Source organism: Falco naumanni, chromosome 4 (assembly GCF_017639655.2).
Source record: "Falco naumanni isolate bFalNau1 chromosome 4, bFalNau1.pat, whole genome shotgun sequence".
Classification (NCBI taxonomy): domain Eukaryota; kingdom Metazoa; phylum Chordata; class Aves; order Falconiformes; family Falconidae; genus Falco; species Falco naumanni.
This window is the reverse complement of record NC_054057.1, coordinates 93,738,788-93,748,064: the sequence shown is the minus strand read 5'-3', so window position 1 is coordinate 93,748,064 and position 9,277 is coordinate 93,738,788. Positions and strand designations below refer to the sequence as shown.

Sequence of the window (9,277 nt, the reverse complement as noted above, 5' to 3'; positions counted from 1 at the left end):
AACTGCTTCTGAAGAACAGCGTGTCACCAACAATTCAGCGGGTTAAGTTTAGCAGAGCCAGTGATAGAAGCGCGCAGGAAGGAACTATTCCCCTCTGCTTTTCTTCCTTCTCCATTGAGCAAAGTCTTTAAAGACCAGCTCCCTTTGCAGAAGGCTACAGAACTTCTAGCAAGTGGCATGCATGGAGGCATTCACAGCCATGATACCTGTGTCTGGTTATTTCCAGTCAAAATAATCTCCTACTCAATTATGGAGAAGAATAGAGGAGCTCAGCCTGACTCACAATCACATGGGGGAAAAATGAGAGGAGTTGTTCAAGTTCAAAACGTTCAGCTCGCTGTGGAGGAGGATTAGTACCACTGTGGAAGGAGGCTTTCTCTCCCTCTGCAACAGCACAGCACTAAGGGATGGAAAAGACCCGAGTCCACTTCCCTGCTGTGCCAAATATACTCCTCCGTTCTTCTCTCCTCCCTCCCCAAGAGAGCATATGAAGTATTAAACAGCTAGGAATAAGCCCTTGAAAAATGTGATAGCTGGCTGTCAGATACCTCTCTGCCAGATAGATGCGGCTGTGTGACTGCTCGCCTGCAGATCCTCCGCTGCCATCCAGGAAATCGGGATTCAACAGTGACATTAATACTCTCGGCCACTTCGGTGTCACCTGCATGTTTTGCACGACTGTGCTAACACTTCTGTGAACAAAGCCACATCCAAAATGCTTCATTAGTGTTTTGCTGAGCACAGATCCAGCCTCTCCTGGCCCATGTTACTCCCAGCCTGATGGCTGTCCCCAGTGCCCCATCCCCGACCTGACATCGGACCCTCTGCAAGCAAGAGGTAGGGTGGGGGTCTTCCAGCGTTGATTTAAATCTGTCTTCATGTCACAGGCATGTACCTTGGCTCCGCCTTGGTTACAGAGGGCAAGCATGACTCCTGTGCAAAGCTGTTATTTTGCGTAGCACTGTAAATTTTGCAGACTTAAAACTTCTCACGCTGTTTTCTTGTTAGCCAGTGCCCAAACACTACCTTAGTGTATCGCCTTCTCTTCTGTTGTTGTTACAAAGTACTATCATGATCCTTGCAAACTCCCACAAACGTACTTCATTATCTCCTTGCATTTCTTCCTCCCTTTGCAGGGGTAAGTGATAGCTATGGTTGTACCGATGCCATTCCCTAGGCTGCAACCTTGCTGTTTGCTCGTCCTCCCCCTTCTCCAGGGTTCCTATCGGCTCTTTCTCCCATCTCACAGTTGGATTTTAAGTTCTCTTGGCAAAGGGACAGCTTTTTGTTTTGCTTATGTCACATACTGGTCCCTGACTCACTCCGTTAGGTGCAAAGATAACACAAATAATGAATGTCATCTGGAAAGCTGTCTGGGAATTACAGGAACCTGAAAGGAGGATCCAAATTTTTCTTGCGCCAGCATCCGACTAGAGCCTCTGTTATCCCTTTCTGCTTCAGTCTGACCTTTCTGTCTCCTCAATTACTAAGCCTGAAAACTTTCCCTTGCCTGAATTATCTGTGATGGCAAAATAGTTTTGGCTGACAGCTCTCACCTGTCCTGCCTCCCTGTGGCATCTTGGCTGTGGAAGGGCTTCTGGGTTTGTCCTTCAGGCATGTCCAGCCATCTCCCACTTCTTCCTTATGCCACAACAGAGGTAACGCAGATTTCTACTACAGTAGTACCAAGGATACAGGACACTTCTCTTTCCAGGAACATTACACAGAGCTCTGAGACACAAGAACACAAATACCACCACCACTAATAAACAGCTACGGCTTCAGGAAGAATACCAGTGACTGGTGGAAGGAAGGCAACACGCCACAGTATTTGCTGTAAGAGCTGTATTTCAGCTGTCTTTCCCATTAGAGGCAGCGAGTGGAGAACACGAAGAGGCAGCCAATTCAAGTAAGGCACATTGAAAGGTCAGAGGAATCCATCTAGCCTGTGCAGCACCATTTTGTAAGCAGCAAACAGCCCTTCGTTAAACACGTTTTGTGAAAGAGATTGAAGCGAGGAAGGGGAATAGCTTACACGCTTATCACAATCTCTGGAAATTACCTGTTCCCTATGACTGCTGCCATGAAACTGGCTCTCACGCAGCCAAATCAATATACACCCCTGGGTTCAGCCCTGGGCACCAGAGGTGGGGAGCCCAGCATCGCTGCGCCATGCCCGGGGTAAAGCCCTGCGCCGAGGTGCTCCCGCTCAGCTGGGGCCGGACACCTGGCAGCACGCTGCAGAACCCAGCAGCACCAAAGACAAAAGGTTCACTGTGGGGGTGTCGGGGCAGTCCCTGCTGCTCCTTTGAACCCTTAACAGGGGGCACCTCCACAGGCACCCCGGTCCCTGCGTGCTGGATGGACTCCTCCAGCAGCTCTGCAACAGCAGAGGGGTTTACAAAATACCCTTTTTCTCATTTTTTAGTCAGACACTGTAAATGTGGCACTGTCCTAATGTCCAAACTGAGACTGAGCCTGGGCAAGGAGCTTGGTTGAACCTGATGGGTCTGATGCAAAGAGGACATGAAGCACCCCAAGGTGGAGGTGTGCCTGCATGGGGACATCCAGCCGGGGCAGGGAGGGCTCTGCCCCCGGCGGGGGGGGTTCAGAATATGGGCTGGAGCGTAACTAACAGGCAGAGGCACCTGGCGTGTCTACCCCAGACCAGCCCCTTTGGGAGGCAAGGGGCCTGCTCCTATGAAGACTCTTAACCCCTCACCTGCCCCTTATTTTCTCCATTCCTTTTGGCTGTTCCTTTAGCATCACACCTCTCAGTCAGCCCTGCAAGGAAGCTGGCCCCAAATTCCTGGCTTACACCTCCAATAACTCTATATAGTAGGGGAGCAGGCCTGGGAAGTTGGATGAAACACCATTCCCTGCCGGCTCTCCCCTCGCTACAGGTGGGAGAAAGATGAGCTAGCAGTTTGCTGCTGGCCTGGCAAGATAGCAGTGAATTACGGCAGCTCCTGAGCCAGCTCAGCTGCGCTGGCAAGTGTTCAGGGAGAGAAGAAACCCTACCCGCAGGCGCAGAAGAGGGAAGCAGGTGTGCTATTCCTTTTTGCTCACTTGATGGCAGAGATCACAGAGCTAACAGGGTCCATAAGGTCTCCTCTGCTCCTCCAAAAAGCCACGCGCCCCCAAGGACAACTGATCCCCATACTCCTGCTTGGCAAAGTGCTTTGGATGCTTGGCACCATGCTGTGAGAGACTCTGGTAGTGTGTGTTGCACCAGGGGCAAGCGAGGTACGCAGTGTCCCTGGTGTCCCCAGCTCCTCCAGAAATACACTGCTTGTGACGCCAGTGCTGCCGAGGGGACACCGTGCACCCGGCGCTCAAGTCACTGCACAAATGTGAGAAACGCCTTGAAAATTGCACAGAGCACTGAACAACCCGTGGGCAACTCTCTGTCACAGTAAAACTTTGGTGCAAATGAGAAACCTAACAACTGAAAACAGCTCAGATGTACTGGTAAGAAGCAAAAAGCAGCCTCAGTTATCTTCTGCCACCTTTTTTTTTTCCCTCTCAGGATTTCTTTGCCTACCTAACACTAGCAATAAATAACAGATGCCAAGCACATCCACGGGCAAACGAAGTCCTGTGCATGATACAGGTTGCCCCAACACATCTTTGGGCCCGAGTCTGGTTTTCGTTCCACCAAATGCCAGGAGTTCAGCAGAGCTGCTCAGGATGTCTGGTGGCACGATCGAGGCCGGTGCCTGGCCCCCGCCACGCCCAGCAAGACTTTCTGAAACCAGCCAGAAAGATGCACTCCAAAGCTGCTCCACTGACATCTGCTTCTGGGGCTGATGCAGACGATTTAATTGCTATCGCTTCTGGAATAACACTGAATTGACTGATGGCTTTTAATAGAATGCTCGAAAAGGATTTCAGACGTGTCCTTCACAAGAGGCCATGAAGGGAACGCAGTAATAGTGCAGTAATTGCATTAACATCTCCAGTGAGCCCAGGGCTGCGTGGCAGTGCGTGCCTTGCGCGGCACACAGAGAGGCCTTGCCCTAAATACGCAAGGATGGCCAAGTGGGAGAGAGAGGACAAGGATCTGTGTCTCACTGGACTACATTAATTAAACTGCCCGTTATAAACCCGGACCAACGGTACAGGTGCATCAGCAGCTCTCTCCTAGTCAGGCCAAACATGTTCTCCCCAGCTCACAGACACGCCTACCCAGCCCTCCCCGAGCGCCCCAGAGCTGGTAAGCCCCTGCGAAACGCGGGAACACCGACAGCATCCCTATGGGCTGGGGACAATTTGCCACCTCCCCTCCCGTTTTGTCACCTCAGGACTCCCAGTCAGACCCCAAGTCTCAGGCTCCTGCCTTGCAGAGGCAGCTTTTCCTCGATGTTTGCACTGAGCCATTTGCCACAGCAGCTTGCTGCAAGCCTCCTGCCCCTGCCGAGCCCCTGCCCCTGCCTCTGTGGAACCCCCGTCCCCGCCGAGCCCCTGCCCAGCAAGGGACCGCGCCTGGATGCCGCGCTGCAACAGGCGCTACGGGACTGGCCTCCCCTGCGTGCGGGGAAAGCGAAATGGCTCCTTAGCGGGGCTACACCTCGCAGAAGCCCACGGCGGTGACAGTGACATAGGGCTGCTGCTGCCGTGCGGCTCTATGGGGCCGGTACACACGCGGCAGGTACCGATGGGTGTGTGCCGGGCACCCGCGGCACGCACAGTGACCGCACCGCCACCACCCCGGCTTCGGCCCCCGTCGGGCGACGTGGGGGCTCCCCGCGGTGTCGTGTGTCCCCCCCAACCCCGCGGCGGGTGCAGGGCGGGGGCCCCGGCTCCGCTCCCAGCCCCCCTGCGGCACCGGGACCTCCGCACCGCTCCGCGCCGCTGCGCGCGTGACTCAGCCCCGCGCTCCGCAGGGGCCGGGCTGCGCGGGGGGCGGGGGCAGGGCGGAGGGACGGAGGAGGAGGAGGGAAGGGAGAGGAAGAAGGAGGGAGGGGGATTTACCCCATTGTCCTCGGCGGGAGCTGGGCAGAGCCGCCGCCGCTGTGCGCAGGCTCGGCCGGCCCCTCGCCCGGCGCGGAGGAGCAGCTCGCCGGCGGTAAGGGGGTGGCTCCGCGCCGCTCCGCGCCTCGACCCCCCACCCCCCACCCCCCCCCAGCGCATCCCCCATCCCCATGGGGGGGCGGCGGCGGCGGCGGGCGCGGCCCTAGCGCGGCCGCGGGGCGGGGGAGCCGCATGGCCCGCGGGGAGCGCGGCGGCAGCGCCCCGCGGCGCCGGGGTGGCGGCGGCGGCGGGGGGAGCGCGGCGGCGGGCATGGGGGCGCCGGGCGGCCCGGCCCTCGGCCCCGGCGCGCTGCCGCGGCGCTGAGACCCCGGCCCTGCCTGCGCGGCGCCGGCGAGGAGGAGGCGGAGGAGGAGGAGGAGGAAGGACCCGATGGCGAACAGCAGCGAGCTGGGGAGCAGCAGCAGCCCGCACCTGCCCAGCGCCGGCGGCCTGCTGAGCGCCTCCGGGCTGAAGCTGGCCACCCTGGGCTTGATCCTCTGCGTGAGCCTGGCGGGCAACGTGCTCTTCGCCTGGCTCATCCTCAAGGACCGGCACCTGCACCGCGCCCCCTACTACCTGCTGCTGGACCTCTGCCTGGCCGACGGGCTGCGCTCGCTGGCCTGCTTCCCCTTCGTCATGCTGTCCGTGCGCAGCGGGGCCGCCTGGCCCCACGGGCCCCTCAGCTGCAAGGTGCTGGCCTTCCTGGCCGTGCTCTTCTGCTTCCACGCCGCCTTCCTGCTCTTCTGCGTGGGGGTCACGCGCTACATGGCCATCGCCCACCACCGCTTCTACGCCAAGCGCATGACAGGCTGGACCTGCCTGGCCGTGGTGTGCATGGTGTGGACCCTCTCCATGGCCATGGCCTTCCCCCCGGTCTTCGATGTGGGCACCTACAAGTTCATCCGGGAGGAGGAGCAGTGCATCTTCGAGCACCGCTACGTCAAGGCCAACGACACGCTGGGCTTCATGCTCATGCTGGCGGCTGTCATCGCCGCCACCCACCTGGTCTACATCAAGCTGCTCTTTTTCATCCACGGCCACCGCAAGATGAAGCCGGCCCAGCTGGTACCGGCCATCAGCCAGAACTGGACCTTCCACGGGCCGGGAGCCACCGGCCAAGCAGCTGCAAACTGGACGGCTGGCTTTGGCAGGGGGCCCACGCCGCCCACCCTCGTGGGCATAAGGCAGGCCACCCACAGCCAGATCAAGCGGCTGCTGGTGCTGGAGGAGTTTAAGATGGAGAAAAGGCTCTGCAAGATGTTCTACATGATCACCTTGCTCTTCCTGCTCCTCTGGTCCCCCTACATTGTGGCCTGCTACCTGCGGGTCTTCATTAAAGCCAGCTCCATCCCCCAGGTCTACCTGACCACCTCAGTCTGGATGACGTTTGCCCAAGCAGGGGTCAACCCCATCCTCTGCTTCATCTTCAACAAGGAGCTCAGGGTCTGTCTCCGAGCCCACTTCCCATGCTGCCAAAGCATCCAGAGCACCCAGGGCACCATACTTTGCGATCTCAAGAGCTTTGGGATGTAGGGGGGCTTTTCTCTTTCTAAAAAAGAAAGGTGGATACAATTTTCCATGTTTCTGCATACGATCTCAAGAGAGCGTGACCTGTGGGGGACATGCTAAACCACCACCCAGCACCCAAACCTTAGGCTGTAAGAAGCTATTTTATTTATTTTTCTATATTTTGCGTATGCTCTCTTCAGAACATAAAAGGTTGCTGTCTATGGGACCAGGTACTTGAGCAGAACACCCCCAAACCTTAGGCAGTAAGAAGCTGTTTTTCTTTGTGATTGTGTGGTTTATAAAAGCAAAACAGGGCTCTGAGTTTCTGGTCTTGCTTCTAACGTTTCTAGACATGATTCCAACAGATATGGATTAAGGCCATGACATTTTTTTTTGTTTGTTTCCCTATTCCTGTCTGTTTTGATAAAGGCTTAACAATTTTACTCATGTAATATTTGATAAGGGCCAAGACAATTTTATACTAAAGTTATTTTTTATGACCTCAAGAGGTGTTGTTTTATTATTATTTGATTTTAAGTGAAGAACAAGAAGAGGACATTCCTAATGTGGTCAGAAGTCAGTTTTTGGTGGGAGCTGTTGGGTTCATTCATTCTCAAATGGTTTGAATATTTGAAGCAGTTACTTATAACTTTTGCTTGACATGCAAACAGTGTAGAACTAATTTCAATTTTCTTGTTGCACTGTTCATTTGGTAATATTTCAGAACTATTTGTGAAACGTGATTTTAAAATATCAACTTTAAAAATAATCAACTATAGCAGTTTTTAAAACCTAGATTGAAATTCATATTTTACTGCCTTTATAGGAAGTTATCTACAAACCTGGGTAATACTTGTACATTTTGACTGTTTTCTTTAATAAAATATTGAAAACCTTTACTGTATGTAATTGTTTCAGAATGGCAGCATTTTGCTTTGCTGACAAATAACTTGTGTATGTGGAAGGTTGTATGTCTTGTGTCTGAGTAGATTTCACAGCTGAGGTTATTATGGACAAGCACAATCCTTATTTGCTGTTAGATCTCAATTTAGGTGTTTATACCAATAAAAGTGACTAAAGCTATTTTTAAGGAGACTTAAGTTCATGATGGGCAACAGGTTTAAATAGCACAAATCTTTGTGTCTACCAAAACCAAATTTCTGTTTTAGCTAATCGCTCCTCTGTTAACGATAGAAAAAGAGTGCATAATTGTGGCTTGCTAATTTTAGTTGGCAAAGCAGTTTTTTAACATGGTGGCTTGGTTTATGGCTTGGTTAATACTGTACTCATTTATAAACTCTGTTCTTAATTGGTAATTTACATGTATTAAGCATGGCATCTTAACCTGCTTTATTGTTCTACAAAAGCCTCTCAAAGTGTTTTACCCAGCAGCCTGATGGCAGGATCCAGACGCGACTGTGTAGCCCTCTCGGGGGAAGCTGTCCCTGACATGCTCATTCTGATGTATCACACTTAACAAACACTGATCACCGCAGTGCTGGAGCAAGTCACACGCAAAATGACAAGAGATAAGCTCAATTTCCACAAAGAAATCTGCATCAGTGCTAAGGCTGTTTCTGTAGAGAATAGTCCAAAGTTGTTAGGCATCAACTGAGAGATAGTTGTCCTGACTGCGAAGTCAGCGCAGAAGAGACGTGTGTGATGGATCAGACAAGGGTTAAGGTGGCAGCTTCAGGTTCAGGCAGGGAATGAAATGAGGTGGGGCTTCTGGCTTAGTTTTACATCCTGCTTTCCACCCCCAGCTCGGATCTGAACACCAGAGAGGCAACATTTCTTCATCTTCTAAGTGTCCAAGGAGAAGTCTGCAATTTGAGTTTTTGGTACAGCTGTGGGGAAGGTAGGCAGGGGAAAGTGGAGCCACACTGATGCTGCCAGAGCTGGGCTAGGAGATGTGACCGTGGGGGGGGTGTCTTGAAAACAAAGGGAGACTTAATGATCATTTCCAAAGCTCTTTGAAAATGCATCTGAGTACAGAAGGAAAGCTGTCAAGAACTTCAGATCACAGCAGAAGCTGGTTATCGATGCTAATTATATTTTCGTCCTGGAATATCAGATCATAGCTTAGTGAATCTTAGAGAGTAATGGGATAGAGTTGTGTTACAAGGACTTGGGGGCAAGGCGTTGATGCTGTTGCTGGGAGTTGTGTTCCAAGTATACCTGACATCTGTTTTACTGTTGGGTCTTTTCAGCAGGGTCCCAACTTCTGCAGAATCCTTAAAACTTTCCTTAAAACACAAGCAGCTTCTTACATGGGGGCCTAGAACTGTGATCTCTAACGCAAATCTTGCCTTCTTTTTCCCAATGCTGCTGGTACCCAAGCCAATGTTTTCTTTCCTTTACTCTATTAAAAACGCCTGATATTTTGGCATCTTGTCCCTCTTCCAGGCTATAAGTAGTATGGTTATGATTCTATTTAAACCATAGAGATGGGAGAATAGTTATTTTAAAACCTCCTTAAAAGCTGCAAGGACCAGATTTTTCACTTCTAGAAAAATTAAGCACAAGTTGTATAGGCAATCATATACGCGGGGGATGAAAAGTCACCTTTGGGTGACCTGATGGTTTTATTTAGACTTAGCTTATCAAGCCTCACTGCTGTATTGAATAACAATCTCTGTGCACAGGCATCCCCCCATCTCAGCAATGCCCTTGCTACATGGGCAAGTCTGGTTCTTACCCGCTGAAGATGAAGGATGTTTTGCAAACACCCAGCAGTGGCAACCGGACCCAGACT

At 52.5% G+C, this 9,277-nt stretch overlaps 1 protein-coding gene across 1 annotated transcript; it reads left to right on the top strand.

The window, feature by feature from the left end:
- Positions 1–5,337: 5,337 nt before the first annotated feature.
- GPR27 (G protein-coupled receptor 27) lies at positions 5,338–7,419 on the top strand. Its single transcript, XM_040593599.1, has one exon. It carries the CDS (start codon positions 5,404–5,406, stop codon positions 6,544–6,546), a length of 1,143 nt encoding a protein of 380 aa, XP_040449533.1. The 5' UTR covers positions 5,338–5,403; the 3' UTR covers positions 6,547–7,419.
- The last annotated feature ends 1,858 nt before the right edge of the window (positions 7,420–9,277 follow it).